The 24,502-nt window shown below is 37.9% G+C and overlaps 2 protein-coding genes and 1 long non-coding RNA gene across 4 annotated transcripts; 2 read left to right on the top strand and 1 right to left on the bottom strand.

Annotated features, from left to right (window-relative positions):
- Positions 1-3,968: 3,968 nt before the first annotated feature.
- On the top strand, positions 3,969-15,971 carry LOC132103996 (thyroid hormone receptor-associated protein 3-like). The gene is made up of 11 exons (XM_059509131.1): positions 3,969-4,240; positions 7,557-7,683; positions 8,527-9,279; positions 9,729-10,331; positions 10,428-10,603; positions 10,798-10,909; positions 11,032-11,107; positions 12,672-12,832; positions 13,362-13,647; positions 14,450-14,596; positions 14,771-15,971. The coding sequence occupies exons 2-11, from the start codon at positions 7,574-7,576 to the stop codon at positions 14,999-15,001; spliced, it is 2,655 nt and encodes an 884-aa protein (XP_059365114.1). The 5' UTR covers positions 3,969-4,240; positions 7,557-7,573; the 3' UTR covers positions 15,002-15,971.
- Positions 15,972-18,260: 2,289 nt separating this feature from the next.
- LOC132103998 (protein eva-1 homolog B-like) lies at positions 18,261-22,873 on the bottom strand. Its single transcript, XM_059509133.1, has 3 exons — positions 22,617-22,873; positions 19,504-19,621; positions 18,261-18,823 (listed from the first exon to the last, which is right to left on the bottom strand). Exons 2-3 carry the CDS (start codon positions 19,568-19,570, stop codon positions 18,399-18,401), a joined length of 492 nt encoding a protein of 163 aa, XP_059365116.1. The 5' UTR covers positions 19,571-19,621; positions 22,617-22,873; the 3' UTR covers positions 18,261-18,398.
- Positions 21,524-24,379, top strand: LOC132104000 (uncharacterized). Of its 2 annotated transcripts, none has more exons than XR_009423501.1 (4): positions 21,524-21,552; positions 22,647-22,720; positions 22,803-23,036; positions 23,502-24,379. It is a non-coding gene; the product is annotated as an uncharacterized LOC132104000 (long non-coding RNA). The 2 variants fall into 2 exon arrangements; XR_009423500.1 differs by lacking the exon at positions 21,524-21,552 and adding an exon at positions 22,462-22,503.
- The last annotated feature ends 123 nt before the right edge of the window (positions 24,380-24,502 follow it).

Genomic DNA, 24,502 nt, shown 5'->3' on the forward strand with positions numbered 1-24,502 from the left:
ACACCCTTGATTTTTGAATTGAAAAATAATTTCTACCGAACAGTTGTTAATCTATTAAAAAATAGCATGGCATGAGCTCATATTGAATTTGGTTGTGATGCAAAAGCTACTTTTCTTTCTTTCTCTAGCTCAGTGTTTTGCATGTGTTTATGTATGTGTATCCAGGCAGATCAGATGCAAAATAACTTTTCATCTATTTTAATCTTCATCAGCAATAAAGTCTTAACTGGACATGAATTAAGCTAACATTACACTGCCTCAATGTTAACATTAAACTGCCCCCCCCTGCCTCCACCACCACCTCCAGATCGGTTTGGGAATGCAAACAGTTTGCCAATGTGACAGACAGGATTGCAAGAGTCATGCTGTGCTTTCATTCAGTTTGGATTGTGCCATTTAGAATATGATACATACTGATAATATTACAGAACTTTTATTTTTTTACCTTTTTAACTTTTGATGTTTGTGCTTATGTGTGGGTGTGTGTCTGTGTGTATCTATACACACACACACACATATATATATATATATATATATATATATATATATATATATATATATATATATATATATATATATATATATATATATATATATAAATATATATATATATATATATATTTATATATATATATATAGATAGATAGATAGATAGATAGATAGATAGATAGATAGATAGATAGATAGATAGATAGATAGATAGATAGATAGATAGATAGATAGATGTGTGTGTGTGTGTGTGTGTGTGTGTAATAATTACTTATTATTATTATTATTATTATTATTAACCTTTATTTAACTAGGAAAGTCACATTGAGGTTAAAACCTCTTTTACAAGTGAGACCTAGTCAAGACAGGGTCAGATAGCAGGATTAAACAGATAACAAACCACAGACAAAACCAACATCATCAATCAATACAACAAAGAATACAGCAGCATAAACTATTTGGTATTACCTAATACCCTATATAATACTGTTCACGGAAACAACATTAATAAAATCATATTAATAATAAATTTAAGTGGAAGTGGGATTATCAAAACATCTGCACTTAGCAATGAACAATTCTTTTATTCTATGTTTAAAATCACCTAAAGAGATGAAGGATTGTAGTTTAAGTTTATTCTGCACTTCATTCCAGGACCAGGGGCCATAATAGAACAGGCTTAGCTTTCCAACCTCTGTTCTAATAGCCGGCACTTTAAACTGGAACCAGTTATTTCAAAGATATGATTGGTGATTTAGTTCTGATGTACAGATTGCAGATCTGCACCAGAATCTTTTTCTGGCCCTGTTGTTTTCTTTTTTGCATTAGCAGCTGCCAGCACTCTTAATACCAGCCAGTTTATCTCTGTCTTTTAATAAGATAATTTTTATTAGAAATAATTGTCAGTGCCTTATAATGTAACACCATGTGCACCGAGACTATACTAAAAAAAAAAGGCCAATAGGTCCAGACAAGCATCTGTAACAGTAGTATTTTGCAGACATATCTGAGAGAGACTGGTTTATGCAGACTGTCTCTCTGTAGTGTTTCCTCTGTATGTGTAATAGTGCCTGGTGTTGGACAGATTTCTCTGTGATTACAGCTGTCACTCTGAGACGCTTTCAACCAGTGTTCGAATTGAGGCGGGGCTGGGGGGGTCCGGGACCCCCCATAAGCATCAAGGGACCCCCCATAAGGCCCAAAAAATGACCCTGGGGGGTCCCCTGGTTTTTCATTAAATATAAAAATAGAAACAATATTTGACATAGCCTTATCTATTTTTTATCAAAGCATTGCGCTGCCGCTCCCATAAAAAGCTACTTCAAATTAGATGTGCTTCTGAAAATACGCTCAAGTGCGCCACACACTGCTTTCTGAAGGAATTTACAGACTGCGGGCGCGAGCGACGTCGCTGTGTGATTGGCCGACAGAGTGATCCTTCATTATTATTTTACCTCACGATGACGGTAAGATAATATTTATTTGTTTTATGATTGTTTGGTACACCTAATTTACTGCTACTGAATAAGTGTTTATCTTAGAATCGGACAGTCACTTTTATTATAATCTTGGTCTGTCAATAGTTGTTTTTTTTATTTTATGACGCTAGCTCACTATCGGATTGTTAGTTGTAAATTAGCCATCTAATGTAATTCTGAGAAAAAAGCTAGCATTGCACCCATTCTGAATGAAAAATATTTTTTAATCTAGTAACCTTAAGGCCGCTTGTCCACCAAAGCGTTTTTCCCTGCAGCTAGCGTATTTTTTCAGTTGTTCTCAAAGGGAGTGCCGCGTTTTTTAAAACGCCATGAGCGTGCCAGGCGCTGAGCGTCTTATTCGCGCTGAGCGCTGAGCATTGGGCTTTATTTTATCGCGCCGAGAGTTGAAGAATATTCAACTTTGGATAAAACGCTGCGCTCAACATTGTCACTTTCTAGTCAGCTGACCAATCAGAGTGCAGTAGGGGCGGGCCAAATTACACACCAATCAACTGTCACAACTGTTATTTGTTACAACAACGTGTCAACAAGCGCAACAACGAGAAAAATGGAATATAAATTAATATTGCTGGTTTCTGAGCATCCAGAGCATTTAAGTCAGAAAAAAAAAATTATTTACCAAATCAGATACAAGTAACAATTTAGTGGTTATTCTGTATCATAGCAACCAACGCGTCTTAACCACTGATCTATAATATAGATATCATATATAGATCACGGGTCTCAACTGAAAAAAAACGCAGCCCACAAAAAGCGTTCTCAAGCGCTCACAGGTGGGCGTTTTCAGCTGCCTAAAAACGCTTTGGTTGACACAGGGCCTAACTGCTCAAAAACAGTTAATTTAATTAAGGACATTATTACTGAACATGTTCATCAGGTGAAGGCTTTTTTGTGTCAACGATGACAAAGCAGGGTTGCTAACTCTCACAAATTGTGCATGAGACACACATGCATTGATTATTACGCCGAAGACAAACATGCAGATCAACCGTTTTTGTTATGAATTGTATCCTATTTTCCGTTATTATGTATAGCCTAATACAATTAGTGTAGTATTTAAGGTTAAATGGAGAAAAGGGTTTTAAATTCAATGCAAAGAGGCATATTAATGCAAGAAAATACTGCATTTAACCCAAGAAAAGTAAGTACAGTAGTCCTATTTATGTGAATTGATAGTGAATCAAGAGATCGAAATTGATTAATGGTCATCAGCATCGTAATCGTATCAAATTCGTTCTATTTTTTACCCTCTTGTAGAAACACTACTGTGATTAAACATATATTTAATGTAGTCTCTCATTCACCACTATAGAAGTTTTCCCAACTATGACAACTTCCGCTAGAAAATATGAAAGGGTTATGTAACTACATTCAAGATAAACTTTTTTTTTTAATGAAATAAAATGCATATATGTGCACTGTTCAAAGTATATAGATTTTTATTTAATTTTACATATAGTAAATGCTCAGCTGCAAAAACATGTTCTGAAACACACAAAGTAAATTAAATTCACAAGTAAAGTAAATGAAATTATATTATTATATGAAATAAATAAATACAAATATAAATTATTAGTTTTTTGTTTTGTTGTTGTTTTGTTGTTGTTTTTTTGGGTGGGATGGGGGGGGGCCCAAGAGCTTTGACACAATTCGTACACTGCTTTCAACAGGTGTCTGAAATGGAGGCGCTGCATCTGTTTTACCATGTGTAGATGTTGCAGCAGAGCTTAGAAATAAAAATGGCCACATATTGTATTAACATTCAGCACATTGTTGAAAATTAATGAAAGGGGAGAAAAAATGTGTTTATATTCAAATGTAAGTAATTCTAAAGGGACTGGGGAATGGGTTTAGTGTATATATAAGTCAGCTTTGAAGTTGAAAATAAACATTAATAGTTTTGGTTCCTTAACATTCAAGAGAACAAGAAAACAGCGAGAAGAAGAATAGCAGTAAGGGGGTGTATTTAACGCTCTGCGTGCGCGCATGTGTTGATCAGGAAGCTTCTGGGTCTGAACTACTTCGAAAGCATATTGCGTTTCCTGAGGCCCCCAAATGGCCACTTCTCGGTTTCATTACTCAGAAACCTTACATAACTGAACTCATACAAGTTATATGTGCGAAATAGATCAGTATAATTAAAATCAGACGTATATCGATCAGCGTTTGGCGTATAATACACGCTATTACTCCGTCGCGTGTGCGCAGCGCCTAAGTGAGCGCGTGCTAATCAAATCTGACTAGCTCCTCCGGTGAGTCTATTTATTTTTTACACATTCGAACATTTTAATGTTGTTTTCTGTTGGTGTCTCCCCCTAAATGTTCTTTCGTGTTATTTTGTTGTCTCTGTGTCCGCTTCTAAGCGTTACAAGTCGTTTCAAATGAGCTAACGAGGCTAGTGTTAGCATAGTGGCTAAAGGCAGCAATTTATTTGGATTTCCGATAACATTGTGTATTTTGGTAGCATAATAATTAATTTGTCATTTTATTTGTAAATAGCAATATAATTGCTCAGCCAGATTTGTATGTCTTATTCTGACCTCATTAAGGTGGATAAATATTATTTATAATATAGTTAGTTGTAACTATAAAACAATCCTGAATGCGAATGACTGTAGATCAAATCGAAGTCACAGTTGTAATGCGACTATTGTATTTCCACCCTTACCATGAAAGCAGTAAAAACGAACGTGTTTTTGAATGTCATAAAATGGCTGTTTCTTGGCTTTTGCATTGAGTTTACCATCTCAAGAATATTGTTTCAGTCTAGTGAGCTGCTTATCTAGACAGCAAAACAATACCTAGACGGTATTTTGTGTCTCAAAACCTAGTAAATTGGCTATTGAACTTCTCATCTAAAATGCCGTCCACAGACAGCTCACTAGGATTTGAGACACCGTCACTGAGTGTCCTCTGTACTGATAAATTGATCAATGCACATTTCCCCCCTAGTATTTCCTGAATAGATTAGAAACCAGCTGAACCGGTTGGGTCGGACTGTTTCTTACCCCAAATGACTGGGTGAAAATTGCTTTGCAGTTGTTCCTGTTCCTGATTTGACTGCCAAGTGCATAGACATTATGTATACAAGTCTTTCCTGCTATATGACACACCCTGATCTCTATCCCACACTGAAAAATACTTCATATCAATTAACATGGGCATCTAATGTTACTAGATAAATGCAATGCACTGGAAAAGAAGGATCTGGAGTTGTTAAAATCTCAATAGTTAACCAGCCAGTGTAAGCAATTCCGAATTTGAGATATATATTCTTCAGAAATGAAAACAAGAGTCTATTGTATATATTACAAATAAAGTGTCTGAATGCGTCATTTGGTTATTGCAAAGGACTTCTGCAAAATATGCACAATGTTATAAGGAAGTGTGATGGTTTTGCATGTTTATGAATCTGAAAATGTTTCACCCTTTGCTTTCTGGCCCATTGGGTCAGTTTTTTTTGTGTGTGTGTTGTCATGTTGCATAACTTCAGAGTTGTTTTCTGTTAATGTTTGATTTATCTGGTCAACACTGTATACCAAATTCATCCATAGTGGGTCAAGGTAAAAACCTTGGTTATCAGGTAGGAAACCAAGCACATATGCTTCAAGAAAAAATAATGTATTGGAGTTGCATCAGTTACCGTTTGGAGGAGTTAGTTCAGGAGACCGTGATCAGTACTGCTGTAGTTTATTGGAGGGATAACAGTAATCTATAAATAGTAGCTACTATGTTGTAAAACATTTAAAATGTAGATTATGCCCAAAACAAACATGTAAACAAAGTGCAACCATTTAGAGCAATACAGATTACTATAATGTCATTAAAGTCTTATTTTTCTTTAAATATAAAGGACAGGACAGATTCTCATAAAAATATTATATATTCATATTATATAAAAAGATTTTATAAAAGACTTAATTAAATATGACATTTTATTTATTTCTTTATTTCTTTTTTTTTTTTTAAGAAATGTGTTTTACACCACTGCAAATTCACGTTGAGGCTGCTTATTTTTGACCAGCAACAGTTTCACAAGCTGGGGGAAAAATCAGCAAAACAAAAACAAGTAGTAGCAAAACGGCAATTAAAAGTTGGTTGGTTCTTCGTTAAGATTGGGTATTGATTCAGATGTCCCGATTCGATTTCGATTCATATGCTCTCGATTCGATTCTCAATTTTTTTATGTAATTTTTTTTTAATATAATTTCAGTGAATATAGTTTTTATACAAATTCTATTGAAATTTCTAAAAAATGAACAGTAAACAGCAGTTTACAGAAATTAAGGCCTGTACTTTAAGCCTTTTTTTGTATAGTGTCCTTTTTTAAACAATAATAGGGCCATATAACATTTTCTTTTTAATTTCTGGTATTCAGAGGAAGGCATAAAACAATTCCGTTTATCCTGATCAAATGAAAAGTCTTATTTTTTGGTAACAGAGGTTTGCTGTTAAAAAGAAAACAAATGTGATTATTCCTTTAAAAATAAATTATTATTAATATTTATTTGTAGTAGCATTGTTACATTGAGTCTTAAGACTGCTAAATAGTAACACATTTTTTGACAGTTTCTTCACATTTAAATAAACTTTTATTTTGACTGTTTGCCATGAGGAACTTGCAGGTGCTGTGTATGTGATATGATGGTAGTTTTGTCAAATTAACAATAAAATCCTAATGAAGTGACTCTCAGAGTAGCTGGGGATGAAATTAGTGTATTCATATCATCATAGGGAGACGACAGGCTACTGCGAGCGTCCTCTGCGCTTGTGTAAACAAAACAGCACTTTGCACCATCCGCCATTTATTCATTAATTCACTGCGGAAAATATGGCGCCTTTACACACAATGTTAAATGCTTCCACAGATTTGTAGTATTACTATAGAATTTTACCTGAGCATTGCAAATCACGCTTTGTTCTTGTCAACAGTATCTCCGTCATGACAAGCATTGAATGAGTGACAGGCTTTCTGTTGTGACATTGTGCAAGGTAAATAAGAGTGTGACATCTAGTGGAGGAGACTAATGAAAAGATCCAAATTTTTTCAAATCTTCTTTTAAATTTTTACTGAAATAAATATCGGAAAAGATCGATTCACGGCTTTTGAGAATCGATATCGAATCGACGTCATTTAAAAAAAAAAAAAATTAATCGAAAAATTGATTTTTTTTTTGCCCAATCCAATTCTTCATATCCGTTATTGGTCACGTAAAGAGGTAGTTCACCCCAAAATTAATATTTTGTCATCTTTTACTCACCCTCATGTTGTTCTAAACCTGTGAGAATTTCTTTGTTCTACAGAAGACAGAAATTCATGCAGGTTAGGAACAGCATAAGGGTGAGTATATTATGACAAAATATTTATTTGTGTGAACAGTACATTTAAACATAAAAATAAATATTGGTGAATCTGTTGGTGAATGACAAACATGCAACTTGCATGTTTTTTAGCTAGCCTTTTTTTCATAAAGGTTTAATTTGTATTTTAAGGGGACTTTTCTCCACATTTCTGTATTCCTGTATGTGTGTGACAGCCTTGTGTTCATGCGATTTTTCTTTTTTCAGATCCTGTGAATATAAAGATGTCCAAGCCCCCGAATTCTTCTTCCCGGTCCAGGTCTAGATCACGATCCTACACACGGTCTCACTCGAGGAGTCATTCCCGTTCGAGGTCCAGAAAGCGTCGCTACAGGTAGACGGATAGAACAGATTCCAACTACTTCCTTTGCAATAAAGTGTTAGTTGGAATAGCATTTTAAAACAGAAAATCTGGTTATTTTAAACTGCTATAATGTCATAGCGCAGTTTAGAAACAGCTGCCTCTGAGTGCTTTGTTCTACCCTTGACTCAAAGTCAATGAATATTAAAATAGCACTAAAATAAGATACCATCGTTTCCTGATGGTTGCTCCTCCTCTAAGTCTTTCTCTTCTTTTCTAACAACCCACCCCCTTTTTTTTTACGTCTCCTGTGTGCACTAGGCTAAAACTGTTTTCTTTTCTTTGTCTTGACTACTTCTTTCCACTGCATGTGGCTTAGCATGTCCTTATGCTTCTCGGTAAAATATATTCTTAATCAGTTTTCCAATGAAAAAGCACAAACGGTAAGACATTTCATGCTAGCAAATATTTGGTTTAGTCTGGTAAATTTGGACCATGGAGCTTGTAGTTAAGCTCTAAATACGTCTAACTTTATGCACCACCAAGTTTAGGTAATTAATTCAAGTTGGATTTTCTTTTTAATGTGAAATCTCTATATTTGTAGTTTCAGAAGTTTGTGATTAAGACATGCTTTTAGGCAGTGTAATCTTTTAGTTAGTGGTAAAAGGGTTGTAAGAGTCGCATCCGTTGCAAAATTTACAGGAAATGAATTTAACACTTTGTCAAGGGAAGAAATTGCTCATTTGCCTTTTGTGTGATTATTGATTCTGTAGCGCCAGCAAGTGGTCATGAATCATAACTGCAATCTTTCTCTTTCTCTCTCTTATCTTCCTGTATTCCTCTTTCTGTACTTTGAATTTCCATCTCATCCTTTAGCTCTAGATCAAGATCCCGATCGCACAGCAGGGAGAGGAACTATCCTTCCAGAGATTACCAAAACAATCGTGGGTATAACCGGGGTTTCCGTGGCTACCGGAGACCCTTTCAGTACCGGGGCCGAGGGCGTGGCTATTTCCCACGAGGTAACTATTATAGAGGTGGCAACAACTATGGTTACCGTTCCAACAACTGGCACGGCAATAGAGACCAGCAGCAGCCATACGACCACTCACACAGCCCTAGGAGGGGGCGCTCACGTTCCCACACACCACGGAAACGATCAGCAAGCCGAAGCCGCTCACGCCATTCCGATAGATCATCCTCTGTGCGTTCCAGGCACTCCAGCTCTTCCTCCCGCTCCTCGTCCCCACGTCGACGCAACTCTAGCAGTGGACGACCCCATTCTAAAGATCACAAAGAGAGGGGTTCACCAGAGGAGAGCAAGAGAGCCAGCAAAGAGTCATCCAAGCATACAGGAAGCCCCCCAGAGGAATCCAGTAGCAAGTGGGAAAGCCTAGCTGAATACGAGACCAGCCCCAAACGCAATGCCCCATCTGCTGGTGGTCAGACAGAGGTCAAAGTGTCCATTTCTGGAGGTTCTGGCAATGGTGGACCACTGTGGCGAAGCATCGGCCCTGCCAGTAAAAGTTCACTGACAAAGACATCAACTTCTCCTGGCTTCGGGTTCTTCACAAAGGAAGAGGTGAAGACCGAAGACAAATCAGCCTCCATCTCTACCGCTTTCAAAAAGTATGTTTTTGCGTTAGATTTTTATGTTTTCCCTCTTTCTTTTGTCCTCCAGGCAGTTTTTAATCAATCATCATTCTCTCAAATGTGTTTAGTCCTTGTACAGCGACAAAGATCCTTGGAAGAATAGAGCTTATAATGGAAACCAATTTCAAACTCAAATGTCACAAATGGGCGTTTACCTGTGCTATGAGGTTGTTTGCAATCTCATAATTTAGGAGATAAAGTTATAATGATGTAAGTATGGAATAAAAACCCATCCTGGTTAGTCGTGTCTGCATTGCTGAAAAGTTGAGCCATAAGTTTGCGCATGTCTTAACTGTTGTTTGTTGTAAGTAACCTTTCTTATCTTGCTGTTAAAGGTTATGCTGGTTGGAATATGTAAATGTTTTTTAATACTATCTGCTCCTTGATGTAAGAAAATATGATTAACTTGTGATTGTTCACCTCAGGTTTTTGGCAGAAAAGAAAAAGCCCTTATCAGACAGGGATAATAGCAGGGGTGAGACTTTAAGCTTGGGAGACGCTGACAGTGAGAAGAGTGGCAGTAAGTTGAGAATGGTTTTCGACGCATCCGAATCCGGCTATGATGGATCAAAGACTGACAAAGGACTTCCGTTTCTTGATGCCAAGGAAGAGGAGTATCGCCAGGAAATGAAAGACAGGAAGACTGAGGAGGAATCCAAGTATAAGGACAAAACCATTGTCACAATGCGGGACTTGACCGAAGAGCGCTTCGGGAAATGGGATGACTCCATCTATCTGTCCAACAAAGATTCATCAAGAAGGGATGAAGATGTTGAGGAGGAACTGGACGAGGAACTTTATCGCAGTCGGAAGCATGCTTCTAGAAAAGAAGAGAAGGCCTCCAAGAAGAAGGAAAAGAAAAAAAGCAGGATCAGCCCATCTTCTCCATCACCATCGAGAGTATCGGAGAATAGAGGCAGGCCACTGTTTCCAGTTGGAAGAGAGGCCTCTCCTCCAGCCAAATCCTCAGCGAAGAAAGACCCGAAGTTTAATTTTAGTATAAAGGCATTCACTGATGATGGAGAAAGGTATGTGTTTGAATTTACATGTAAAGATGTTTTCAATTTATTATCATTTTTTTTATGTAATTTGGTACGTGTATGACTCTCACTGTTTTCCCTCAGCTCATCAGGTGCATTAGCTAAAGAAAGACGTTTGTCACAGGATCTTGTGCCCCCTGGTAAAAAAGATCATGAGGAGTTTCGCTCGATTTTCCAGCATGTTCAGTCTGCTCAGCTTCGCAGGAGCCCATCAGAGCTATTTGCTCAACATATAGTCACCATAGTACATCATATTAAAGGTAATTCCAGACTAAACCGGTTGTGCAATGCTTCATTTTAATTGTCCACGATGTACTTTGAGGTGCTTCAAGATGCAGACCTAGGACTTTTTGGGAGGGTAGGGGGTGAACTTCAAATAATTTGGCTTCATATTTGAACATTTAAGAATGGTGGCATGCAAGAAATGACCTGTTTTTCTGTCTTCTGAATGTAGCTCAACATTTCCAGTCATCTGGATTGACTCTGAATGAGCGATTTGGATTATACCAACGAAAAGCTGCAGAGAAGGAAATGATGAAGCCAAAGAAGAGTCCTGAGATCCATAGGTAGGTGTATTTGTGTTCTGGGCCGTATTCCACTCATGTATCTCCAAATGCTTTTGTGGATTATTATGGATAAGATGCCTTGTTCCTCTCTTACTCTATTTTTTTTGCATTCTCTTCCACAGGCGAATCGATGTGTCTCCCAGTGCTTTTAAGAAGCACTCTCACCTGTTTGAGGATTTCGAAGAAAGCGGCTACAAGGTGACAGAGAGAATTTTCCAATCTGAAATTCCTGCCTAAATGTGTACCAGCTGAAACAGCAGAAATGTGCTATGAGATGTATAATGCTAATGCACAAGAACCCCACACTCAGTCTTGTATTACTGAGCATTACGCTCTCATTCTCCAGCGTTTGTCGTATGATTAATCATGGGTACATACTTGACCATACAAAATGGCTAATCAAAAGGAAGTGACAATTGATCCTGTGTCCAAGCCTTTCACTGGACCACTAACCAATGCAATAGTAAGTATATCTCCTCGCAAATGTGTTTATAAAACCAAAAAAAGTGAGGCTCAGTACTAATCAGTATTGGGAAAGCATGGAGCATGCTGCTTTCTCATAAGAACTGTGCGTTTTTTGTTTTGGTTCAGGTTTTTTTTTTGTCAAAGTTTCACTTTCAATAGCCGTCTGTCACATTTTCAGTGGGTGATCACATTCGTACTTAAAATTGCGCACATTTCATTGGTTTCATGAAAACTTGGCCAACATCAGCCAACACTGTAAAGTCATAGAGGGTGACTTAAAAAAAAAAAAAGAGGATTGAATTGAAGTCATTCCTAAAGATTGCCAACAAATAGTTTTTCTGCTGGTTGTTAATTTTCATTACCATACGCATCTGCCATTTCAGTGTGTGGTATTTTCTTCTTGTGCCTAGTTTTATCCTAAATTAATAATAAATTCATATTTAAATCATATTAAAGGGTTAGTTCACACACAAGTGATACTCATTTTCAAGTCTGTGTAACTTTAATAAGAATCTCTCATGTTGCTTTTGTGCAAAGAAAATGAATGAGGATAACTGCTGTCGAGCTACAGAAAACAATAGAAAGAAGTCCAAAATTATCGTCAGTCTTAACTTTCATTGATTGGAAAACAGATTACCGTATTTTTCGGACTATAAGTCGCACCTGAGTATAAGTCGCATCAGTCCAAAAATACGTCATGAGGAAAAAAACATATATAAGTCGGACTGGACTATAAGTCGCACCTGAGTATAAGTCGCATCAATCCAAAAATACGTCATGAAGAAAAAAACTATATAAGTCGCACTGGACTATAAGTCGCATTCATTTAGAACCAAGAACCAAGAGAAAACATTACCGTCTACAGCCGCGAGAGAGCGCTCTATGCTGCTCAGTGTAGACTACAGGAGCACTGAGCAGCACCTCTGGCAGCATAGAGCACCCTCTCGCGGCTGTAGACGGTAATGTTTTCTCTTGGTTCATTTCTCTTGGTTCATGTCAAATTAATTTTGATAAATAAGTCGCACCTGACTATAAGTCGCAGGACCAGCTAAACTATCAAAAAAAAAAAAGTGCGACTTATAGTCCGGAAAATACGGTACTGAGAAGAAATTCTGCTAAACATCATCTTTTATGAAAAATAAGAAAACACATGAGGAAGATGATGAGTTAAAATTCTTGTTTGGATGAACTATCCTTTTAAGCTTGAAATTTAGTTGAAATCACTTATTTTTAGTTGCTTACCTTAATAATTCAAGAAAATGTGTTAATTATTTTGGACATTATTGTGTCTCTACAGGATCATGGTAAAAGGCATGATGGCGATTCATTGGACCTCCGGTTGGATATTGAGCGCCGTAAAAAGAACCCTAAACGAGAGGGGGGAAAGAGTTCAGCTGGCTCACGCACACCCAGCCATGAACTCTCCCCTGACAGATCCTCCAAACACAAGAAATCAAAGTATGTTCATCAGTAATGTTTGAATGGTGCTCAAAAAAAAAGAAAGTCTGGGTCAAGTTGTTTTAGTCTTGTGCTCATTTTCTAGACCATAATGATTTGATGATTGAATGTTGATTTAACTTAACAGTTTTCATTTACAGTCTAAAACTTTCATTCATAAAACACTATGTAGTTCGTGTCGTGTCTTTAAATGTTGCATAATTCAAATTCCTGTAATTTTATGATTAGAATGTTGTAATTCTGATTCAGCCAAATGTACAGACTCAGTTTAAATTTTGTAGATAATTTCAGTCCTATGTGGTCTATTTATTTTTTTACAACTTTGTACAAATACAGGTTGTTTTTTCTTAATATGAAGCTCACTGTTCAAAATCTATTTGACTTAATAGTGCAAAGATGGTTTTACATTGTGGGTTTATTCTCATACAGCTCCCACAGATGGCAAAGTTACTCTGATGTAGAATTTAAGTCCAGCCTAAAACCTTAACCTAACTTTAACCTTTTTTAACTCTTCTCCCTTTTTCTAAAGGAAAAGCAAAAAGAAGCGAGACCGCTCTCCCTCCTCCTCCTCATCTTCCTCCTCCTCTCCCTCCCCTCGTGTGTACAGAGTGAAGGAGTACCATCCGGAGGAGCACATGGAGGGAGGAGGGAGTTTTAACAAGGCCCGTCTGGGGTCAAGGGACTACCCAGGGCCCATGGATCGTGGCCCCCGGGACTATGAGGGCCACATGGACCGGGGTTATGAGAGGGGCAGAGGAGGGTACGACCGAGGAGGATATGACAGAGGTCATGGGGGATACGATCGGGGATTTGTTGTAAGTATCCTATAATTCTCTTTGACATTGACCTATTGATCATTGATGAGATACAGATGGAATTTGTTTCTTGATGTATTTATCATGGATTAATGTCAAACTTCAAGTCTTCAAAGAAACCTTGGTATGCAGCTTATTAGGGTTTGGTTTTCTCACAAATTCTGTTTTAACGGTTTAAGTTTTAAATTATTTAATTGAATAATTTAATAAATTATAAATTTTAGCAAGGAAAAGTATATATTTTTCTGGATTTTGTTTCATGATTTAATACAAATGTATTCTCAATTGTTGTGGCAATTAAATAAATGTGAACTGTAATCTTATAAAATGGAATAATGAAAATTTGACAATTCAGGTTTAATGTTTAAATTAAAACATGGACCGAAAATTGATATTACAAATGGATTGTATTATTATTAATAGTATTACTTTGAGAAGTGTGTTCTTCTGTCCAAGAGACAGACACACACACACACACATTTATATATAATTATAATATTTATTTTTTTTATTTTGTTTTATTCAAATTGTTAGTTTTGGGATTGAAAGTAAAGACTTTTCAGTTTCAGTGGGTATATGACGATCGTTTTTATTAAGTGAAATGGTAAAATTAAGTGAAATTTTGGATGGTTTATTCATGTTCCATGATATTCCACATTGTAAAGTAAATGTTTTTTTTTTTTTACTCTTTCCACCATTCCATCCATTTTTATATTTGTGTCCTGAATTCGGTCTCCTTTATCTCAGGTGTTTCTCCTCTATTATTAGTTTATATGCTTTTTCCTTGTATTATCCTTTGCAGCCGAGAATGAGAGGAAGAGGATGGAACCGGGGAAATTACCCAGGCAGCAACACCAATAACAATCCTCCCAATATGGGCGGCCCCTCACGGCCCCCAGACGAGGAGAGGGACCCCGAATACACCCCCAAGAGTCGGAAATACTTCCAGGTGTGCTAACATTGATCTTAGAAACGCACGTGCCCCCGTAAATGACACATTCAAAACAAAAACTGGTGGTTGGTTGAGTCGTATGTCACTATAAATAAGCAATTTTGGGACAGTATAAGCTGCATAGTGGCCACTAGGAGAGTTTAAATATACGTCTCTCTCATTCAACTGCAGCATGATGACCGGGACAAGGAAGGGGAAATGAAGTGGGTGGATACTCGGGGGCGCGGCAGAGGGAATTACCCACGCGGCAGGGGCACCCTCATGATTCGCAAGAGCAGCGGCAGCCCCAAGTGGACCCACGACATGTTCCAGGGCAATGCTGAAGAGGGAGACATGGGAGATGGAGGCGCAGACCACCAAGACAACGACAAGTCTGGGGAAAACACTGCATCCAAGCCATAGACTGATCCGCATCATTTGTGTCTGTTCTTCTGTCTCTAGCTCATAGAGAGCCCTTGTGAGCAAAGCATCCTTGTGTGTTCAGATGTTGGACAGAAAAGCCCCAAACGGTAGAGCCATGTCATTTATAGAAACATATATTTCATTCAATCATTTTTTTTATTGTTTGTTTTTTCGGGGTTTGCTGGGGGTGTTTGAAAATATAAATTCAGCCATTCACCAAATTAATTCATTTTCATTTAAAAAGTGCAATAAATCTGTGCACTTGTGCCTTAGATTTAACTGTAGTTTTATGATTCCTTTTTTACTTTTTTTATTTTACCAGTAGATTTTTCCCTCTTTTTTTTTTTTTTTTTTTTTTTTTTTTGGAATTGCATGCAAGTTTAATGTATACATGCTGAAATCTTTTATATTTCTTCCCTTTTGGTGTATGGTTCAGTCTCATTGGAGCATATCCCTTGTGGACCAATACACTGTGTCCTGGGCTGATATTCTCCAGAAAATTGTTAAAATTGTACAGATTCATTCTTCCTAACCCGTTGATTCTCATCCAATTTAATTCATTTTCTTCCCTTAAATTATGCCACTAATGACAAAAAAAAAGTCCACTTTGTGAAGCATAAAACTTTTTTTTTTCTATTTTGAGCAACAAAAAAAGCTCATTATTCATCAGATTTTAAATGGTAGATAATAATAGAACATGCAAGATGAAGCTTTTAATGATGCATTTATTGCATTGTGTTTATCAAACAAATAGTAAAATAGTTCATGCTGCATGTTTCGATTTTTCTTCCACTGATCTCTGTACACTGTGCTGTAAGGATGTAACTGGGGGACTCGGCTGCGCTCTTTTCTGCTTTGTGACATTATTGTAATGCTGTGACTTAACATTCTGTTAACATTTATAATCTGTTAACTGTGCTTTCAGTCTCCATGGTGAATTTGAAATAAAACCCGTCTTCATTTTGTTTTTGTTTCGAGTTGCTTTGGCCTTGTAAGACACATGATTGGAACAGCTGCTCTCAACAGCTGCAGTCTTTTAGTGATTTTTATGAAGAGGTAGTACAGATTTCACAATGTGATGTGAGCTGTTTAAGTATTAAATTCACTGTGTATAGTTTTTTGCTTAACTACTTTGAACTGCTACAGGACCGTTTGGGTTTTTACACATTTACACAAGCTTCAGTGTGTACAATCCTGAAGACCATGAACAGCTTATTAAAAAAATTTACTGTGAGTTTGGTTTGGACGCTAATATACAGTCATGGCCAAAAGTTTTGAGAATTACATAAATATTAGTTTTCAAAAAGTTTGCTGCTAAACTGCTTTTAGACCTTTGTTTCAGTTGTTTCTGTGATGTACTGAAATATAATTACAAGCACTTAATACGTTTCAAAGGCTTTTATCGACAATTACATGACATTTATGCAAAGAGTCAGTATTTGCAGTGTTGGCCCTTCTTTTTCAGGACCTCTGCAATTCGACTGGGCATGCTCTCAATCAACTTCTGGGCCAAATCCTGACTGATAGCAACCCATTCTTTCATAATCACTTCTTGGAGTTTGTCAGAATTAGTGGGTTTTTGTTTGTCCACCCGCCTCTTGAGGATTGACCACAAGTTCTCAATGGGATTAAGATCTGGGGAGTTTCCAGGCCATGGACCCAAAATTTCAACATTCTGGTCCCCGAGCCACTTAGTTATCACTTTTGCCTTATGGCACGTTGCTCCATCGTGCTGGAAAATGCATTGTTCTTCACCAAACTGTTGTTGGATTGTTGGAAGAAGTTGCTGTTGGAGGGTGTTTTGGTACCATTCTTTATTCATGGCTGTGTTTTTGGGCAGAATTGTGAGTGAGCCCACTCCCTTGGATGAGAAGCAACCCCACACATGAATGGTGTCAGGATGCTTTACTGTTGGCATGACACAGGACTGATGGTAGCGCTCACCTTTTCTTCTCCGGACAAGCCTTTTTCCAGATGCCCCAAACAATCGGAAAGGGGCTTCTTCTGACAATATGACTTTGTCTCAGTCCTCAGCAGTCCATTCACTATACTTTCTGCAGAAGATCAATCTGTCCCTGATGTTTTTTTTGGAGAGAAGTGGCTTCTTTGCTGCCCTTCTTGACACCAGGCCATCTTCCAAAAGTCGTGGCCTCACTGTGCGTGCAGATGCGCTCACACCTGCCTGCTGCCATTCCTGAGCAAGCTCTGCACTGGTGGCACTCCGATCCCGCAGCTGAATCCTCTTTAGGAGACGATCCTGGCGCTTGCTGGACTTTCTTGGACGCCCTGAAGCCTTCTTTACAAGAATTGAACCTCTTTCCTTGAAGTTCTTGATGATCCTATAAATTGTTGATTTAGGTGCAATCTTAGTAGCCACAATATCCTTGCCTGTGAAGCCATTTTTATGCAACGCAATGATGGCTGCACGCGTTTCTTTGCAGGTCACCATGGTTAACAATGGAAGAACAATGATTTCAAGCATCACCCTCCTTTTAACATGTCAAGTCTGCCATTCTAACCCAATCAGCCTGACATAATGATCTCCAGCCTTGTGCTCGTCAACATTCTCACCTGAGTTAACAAGATGATTACTGAAATGATCTCAGCAGGTCCTTTAATGACAGCAATGAAATGCAGTGGAAAGGTTTTTTTGGGATTAAGTTAATTTTCATGGCAAAGAAGGACTATGCGATTCATCTGATCACTCTTCATAACATTCTGGAGTATATGCAAATTGCTATTATAAAAACTTAAGCAGCAACTTTTCCAATTTACAATATTTATGTAATTCTCAAAACTTTTGGCCACGACTGTAGTTCTTATTGTGAGCAGGCATTAATGGAAGGCGAAGGCCACATCTTCCTTTGGAATATCTTCTCGACACAACGGTCACTTTCTCATTTATAATGCACTAAAGTTTTATTTTCATGTAGAAAATACATATATACAAACATTAAGTGCTAAAATGTATTTATAGATATAAAAATGCAACAAAAAAAATCGAATCATCAAAACTTATTTAGAAGTCAAGGGCTTGTGAAAACAACTTCAAAACAGATAATGCAGATAAAATTAAACTTAAAAATAAAGGTTTACTGGCATTAGTTGCTCAGTGAAGAACCTTTAACATTCACGGAACATCCACTTTCCATTGCACTACTTAAATGTTCTTAGTGTGGGGGGGGGGATCTTTAGATCGTTAAACTGTTCTTTACATTAAGGAAAACATGTTGTTTTAAGTTCTTTGATGGCACTGCTGTAAAATCAGCCTAATTTTTAAAAGTGTTCTCAATTCTTACCATTTTAAAGGTACGTTACACCCAAATTTATTACACAGATAAATGTTCAGGTGCATTCCATAGCTATGAACCCACTGCATCCAGAAGACAAAACACTGCTAGAGATAGTGAACTCGTCCGAGTGTGCCTGTGCCGGTGACTAGTATATCCGGCTGTCCGTTCCTCCAGATCTCCCTGACGATCCGTTCTCTCTCCTCTAGTCTCCTGGCTCGCTCCAGCTCGTCTGCTGAAGCGAACACATTCACACTCTTAATGGCTCCGTTTAGCAGGGTCTGATCACTCATGGGACTCACTGCAACCACTGGGACTTGTAGGTCCTCGTCATCTCCTTCCTCACTTTGGTACTCTTCCTTGTCTTCGTCCTCCTCGCTGGATTCTTTCAGTCGTCTCTTTTCGGGTGAGGAGGGTGTTTTTGTTTTTGAACGCGGTCGGCAGGCGATGCCCAGTATGAGGAGGACAAGGGCCAGCAGAAGACCTGAACTCACACCCAACATGAAGTACAGCGCGAAGCTCTCCATGTTCTCTGTGTTCAAAGGAAAGGAAAACTGTCACGAGCATGTCCAAGTCATATTTTATAACAATATGAATAAATATATTACATCAATAAAATACAGTAAAAACTGTATTTATTAATTTAATACTAATGTTATTTAAATTTTAATTTAAAATATCTGTTTTCTGTTCTAATTATCCTTCACAAAACATTGTTTTGCTGATCTGGTGCTCTGAAAACATTAATACTGTCAATATTGAAAACAGTGCAATTTAATATTTCCTTATAAACCATTACATTTATTTGAAATAGAAATCTTTTGTAGCGGTACAGATGTTTTTGCTGTCACATTTGATCAAGTGAATACACACAAACCCACTTAATAATTTCTAGTAAATTGAAGTTGCGATTTCAAGTAAATTTCAAACATTACGTTTTCTAGACTGATTTGACACTAAAGAAAAATCTTAAACCCAAGAGAAAAGTCTTTTAGGAACATTTAAGCCATTACTCATGAAGTCAGTTGTGTGAAGCCAAATCAAACACCATGGAATGGGTTGTTATTTTGTTCTTGGGGTCAGAAGTGCACAATGTTCTGGGCACACAAAACCAAACCAAATCTATATAAAGAGCTTAGCTATCTGCCTTCCACTGCTTGATTTCTTACCTTGGGCAGTAATGAGTTGTTTGTGTTGAATGCTCTTATTCACCTGTTATATGAGCGTACGTAGCCATGCTGTTACTAAGCAGCTCCATGTCTTTGCGTATGGGGTTCATGTTGGCTTTATCGTGTCTTTTACTTTCTCACCTTGACCTTCAGCTTGACCCCTGTGTTAGAACAAAATACATATAGTTCAGAGACATTATATTTATACTATATTTTCTTAAATATAGTAGTTCTTACGTTTATGCAACTTGCCCCTGACTTTAGGTATACTATCATGTTTGTAGCACAAACAATGCAAAGATTAATACTTAATGTTAGGGCTTTTGAAAACCCAAAAAACCAACAGTGATGCTTGCTTTAGCATTGCAAGAACAGCTAAAACAACATGCCCATCTATGCATAACTAGACACATAGGCTCTAACTTATTTATTTTGGACACTGAGGCTGAAATTGCGCTAACTGTGCCATTAAGCAGCATTATATCAGTCTCTTTCCACACAGGCCATTTGTAACTGCTGTTGTTAATGCATTGACCCAGATCTCCCTCTTTGCTCCCAGACCGATTCTCCCATTTATTCCACAGGAACCGAGATACTGTGAAGACATTCATATGCTGCTCAGGGTCTGCGTGGGAATCTTCCCTGGGAAACTGGGAAGGATCCAGCTTGTGTCACTCTCTCTCCGAGATGGAAAAGAGGAGGGGGAGAATTAAAGCTGAACATCTGGATTTCCCAAGCTGGAGCCGGACGAGTCCTGGATGTTTCCTTGGCGAGAATCTCCTCCGGCCCAAGTGAGGAAACAATAAAAGCATGAGACTATAAATGCGGTGACTCCCTGTGTGCGTCCACACCATAAAAGCTGCAGACGCTGAGACCATGCCGAGATCACGGAAGAGGTGCCATGTTTTGTCTTCCTGTTTGTTTCCTCTTGGGGCCTGTAATTACATCAAACTTTAATCTACACCATCAAGTCCCAAAGTCTCAGCCGCCCTGATCCCTATCTGCCATGCTCTTATCAGAACAAGAGCACACATTTAAGTGCACTGGAGTGAAGCACATTATGTTCTGTTGACTGTGACTGTATTTATGCAACATTCATTGGTCAAAATGTCTACTAATTCCCTCACAGATGCCTGAAGTAATATTTTGCTGTTCAGAGGTTGCTGATCTTTCATAGCTTGTTAACTTAAATTATTTCAATTAATCATTTCAGATGTCAATAATAAAAAATACACACAATTAAGATAATGTACATCTGTTCTCTTTGCATCAGAAATCCAATTAGACAAAAATATAAAAATATGTAAAATAAGTAAATACAACTGGATAAAACAAAAACCATCTTCATTTCAGGCTGCAAAAAATGAAAGAAAAAAAGTAAGGAAAAAAAGTCATTTTCTAGACCCACTGTAAATTATTATACTTTATATAAACATTATTAGCATAAGAGTAAATTTAAGCAATAAAATACTTAAAGGAATTGAATGTTTAAATGCAAGCAGGTGTTCTTGTCTTGTGGCGTCTTAGTTTTGTGTTGTGCTCTGCAGTCCTGTGAAGCCCCTCCCTTGTGGTTTAGCAATCACAAACTACATTCTATGACACAAACAAATGACAAACAGGAACTAGGATACCAGGAATATGAGATTACACCGGAAGCTTGTAAACATTGTCAAGTCCCGCTCCAAGTACCAATTAGTGTAGGACGTACACCAAATGTTCCAAAAAAATATTCCTGTTAGTGACACAGCATAGCAGACAGACCTGCGTTCTGCCCCACAGCCGTGAGTCATCGGCAGTTCGACACAGGACAAAACATCTCAAACATACCATCAGACACCTGTCAGAGCCTTTCCCAGAAGAGCAAACCTGCAGAAGGGCATGTAGCAGCAGAACCCGCTGAGCTCAGGCTATTCTGCATATTCTCCTATCATCTCTAAAATCCAAACTTTAAGAGCATCTTTTTTTCAAGAGGTATTACATAGTGACATTATTTACAATATTAGCTGCCATACAAGTGTTTATAATACATGTTTTAAGTGTTTTTGTTCATAGTATGTTCCAAGAGGTTTAAGTATACAGTCATTTATAAAATGTAAGAATTTTGGTTTGCAAAGAGTTGCCACCTTTTTATAACATTGCATAGGTTGTTGCTATACAGTTTCCATGTCGTGGTTGGTTGCTAGGGTGTTGCAATGCAGTTTCTAAGATGTTGTGGGTATTTGCTATGGTGTTGCTATCCAGTTACTAATGATTTGCTACACAATTTCTAGGCTGAAGTGAATGATTAGGGTTAGTTAGGGTGTTGTTATACAGTTTCTAAGACATTGTGGGTCTTTGCTAGTGCATTGCAATGCAATGTAGCTGCTAGGTTGTTGTGGGTTGTTGACAGGGTCATGTGGGTGGTTGCTAGGGCATTGCTGTGCAGCTGCTAATGAGTTGCTATGCAATTTCTAGGCTGATGTGAGTGTTTTCTAGGTTGTTTTCATGCAGCTATACTGCAATGCACTAACAAACACCTGCAACATTGCTGTGCAGCTGCTAATGAGTTGCTATGCAATTTCTAGGTTGATATGAGTGATTCCTAGGTTGTCTCTTCCCGGTGTTGTGGGCAGTTGATAGGGCATTGCTATGCAGTTGCTAGGGTGCTATGGGTTGTTGCTAGGACATTGCTATGCAATTGTTAATGTGTTGCTGTACAATTTCTGTTGTAGTTGCTAGTTTGTTTCTACACAGTTGCTTTGTTTGCTATGTGGGTGGTTGACAGGTCTTTAATATGTGGTTACTAGGGTCAGAATAGTCCCTAGTAACTGTATAGGCAGAAGAGTCCAACCTTAAGTCTGTGATATTCAGTTTTTCTTATGATTAACAGTATATGGTGATATTTTTATATGGTTTATATGTTGATATTCGCTTTTTTTTATATGGTCTTTGATTTGACTAGAGCCACTCCTTCAGTATAAATCTGTGGGATTTATCAACCGATTATATGTTTTTTTTTTAGACAAAAATCTCTAATTGGTTAAAAGTAACAGCAAGCTCTTAGGTAAACTAATCCAGTCATATTACACTTTTATCTGATATCTGAACAATTTCACAAGCCAAAGAAAGTTTTGATGTTTTATCCTTTTAATAAAAGTGAAGTATATAATTTCTTACCTTTTCTAACGAACCATCGTTTCTATCCAGATCGTCCTGGTGGAGGAAAGATGAGTCCCGTACCCAGAGGCGCAGTGACCTCATACACTGGCAGATGAAGTGAGGTGCTTGAGCTCCAAACACACACTCTTTCTTTCGTTCTCTCTCTCTGTCTGTGTACTCAAACGTGTCTGTGCCTGACATCAGGAGAAGCAGCAGAAGCAGACCTCTGTGCTCACAGTTACACAGTGGCTCTCTCACTGGGACCAGAGCATTGGAGAGCAGTTTGGGCAGAGGGAGGTGTTTCCTGTCTGAGGGGAAAATAGAGTCAAGGAGGGGCAAACAACTTGAGACTAGAATTTACACCCACGGGATGGCAATGCGATCCAGGCCACATTTCACGCTCGCTGGTCACCAGATCAGTGTAAACCTCTTCTTCAGGTACACACATGTATATTTGAGTGTGTTGTGTGGGTGTGTAAACCACAGAAAAACATACACCTCATTTTCTTTAAGCTCAGACAGACTATAGATGCTGTACTAAATGTAGCAGCTTAAATATAGTTTGAATGTATGGTCTAGCATTGTTTATGCCTTATATAGTGGGCTCAGAAATATTTTTTTTATGCCAACTACACTAAAAGATGATGATCTTTTAGGGTACTTAAAACCACAAAATCTCAATATCACCATTAAAAAAAATGATAAACCTTATAAAAATATGAAAATCAGAATATCACAGAAACTTAAGGTTGGACTCTTCTGACCCTAGTAACCACATATAAAAACCCTGGCAACCCCCCACAAAAACCTAGCAACTGCATAGCTACTTATTTGCAAATGTTCTGTTTCTGTTTGTCTTCACTTTAAACATTCAAACACTCCCCTAAATCATGTTTCTTTCAGCATGTGCAGGCTTGAATAAGGCCGACCGCCCACCCTCTGGGACGGGCCACGTCAAGCATGCCAGAAAGCTCTCTTGTCTGTTGAAGGTTAACCCTGTGGGGTGGAACAGGAAATGTCTGCAGTGGTCACAGCGCCTGCTGCTTTGGGCTGCAGCTGGATTTAAAGAGCTCTTTGTGCTCCCATCTGACAAGGATTTAAACACATGAAGCGACTCTTAACTGTATGGTATCCCAAGCAACAGCAACAGCCAGTGAAAACCTTTTATCTTTAACGGTACAGTGAACCATGCTCTTCAGATGAGTTGAGTCTGACGCAGATAAAAGACCATAATGTGGGCAACATACTCATTTGAGCAGGTGCATGCTGGGGAAATTTACGATGTGGGAAGCCCAGTGAGATTGAACACCTTGAACACTGAGCTGAGCATGCCCCCAAATGTCCCCGCTTTAAAAGAATTAAAAGTTTATTCATAAGCAGCATGTGGTAATTGTCATATTGTGTAATGTTTGTTTATTTGTTTACCAGAATATTCCAGTGTCCGGACAGGAATGAGGTTTGAGTCATTGCAAAGATGATGATCATGTGGTCACAGAAAATCCTGCAACCTCATACGCAATGCCAAAATATACGCAGCATTCTGGAAGCAAAATAATATTGTTCCAAAATAAGATGTCTCTTGCAACATTGCCCACAAACAAGCTTGCCATGTTAGAAGATTCCCGTCCAATCCAATCCAGGACTGTTCTGTTAATTATTTATATGATCAAATGAAATAATCACCAATCCTGATCTTATTCTGCTTATGAAACCTCTGCAGTATAAAACATTAACAGAAACAGTAATTACACAGCAAACAATGTTTTTGAATTGCACAAATAAAGGCCGTAAAATACCAATATTTGGATATAATCAATTATTGTGGTTAAGAAATGCTGACATCACAATTAAGAGACAAAATAAATATTAAAAGTTACATTTTAAACAAGCACAATGTCAACACG

This window comes from Carassius carassius, chromosome 25 (assembly GCF_963082965.1).
Source record: "Carassius carassius chromosome 25, fCarCar2.1, whole genome shotgun sequence".
Taxonomy (NCBI): Eukaryota; Metazoa; Chordata; class Actinopteri; order Cypriniformes; family Cyprinidae; genus Carassius; species Carassius carassius.

Bases quoted from the DNA above. Each gene is read 5' to 3' on its own strand.
- LOC132103998 (XM_059509133.1), bottom strand. From the start codon at position 19,570: ATGAACCCCATACGCAAAGACATGGAGCTGCTTAGTAACAGCATGGCT. The intron at 18,824-19,503 runs GTGAATAAGAGC...CTTTGAACACAG, and splicing joins TACGTACGCTCATATAACAG to AGAACATGGAGAGCTTCGCG.
- LOC132103996 (XM_059509131.1), top strand. From the start codon at position 7,574: ATGTCCAAGCCCCCGAATTCTTCTTCCCGGTCCAGGTCTAGATCACGA. The intron at 10,910-11,031 runs GTAGGTGTATTT...TCTCTTCCACAG, and splicing joins AAGAGTCCTGAGATCCATAG to GCGAATCGATGTGTCTCCCA. The intron at 12,833-13,361 runs GTATGTTCATCA...CTTTTTCTAAAG, and splicing joins TCCAAACACAAGAAATCAAA to GAAAAGCAAAAAGAAGCGAG.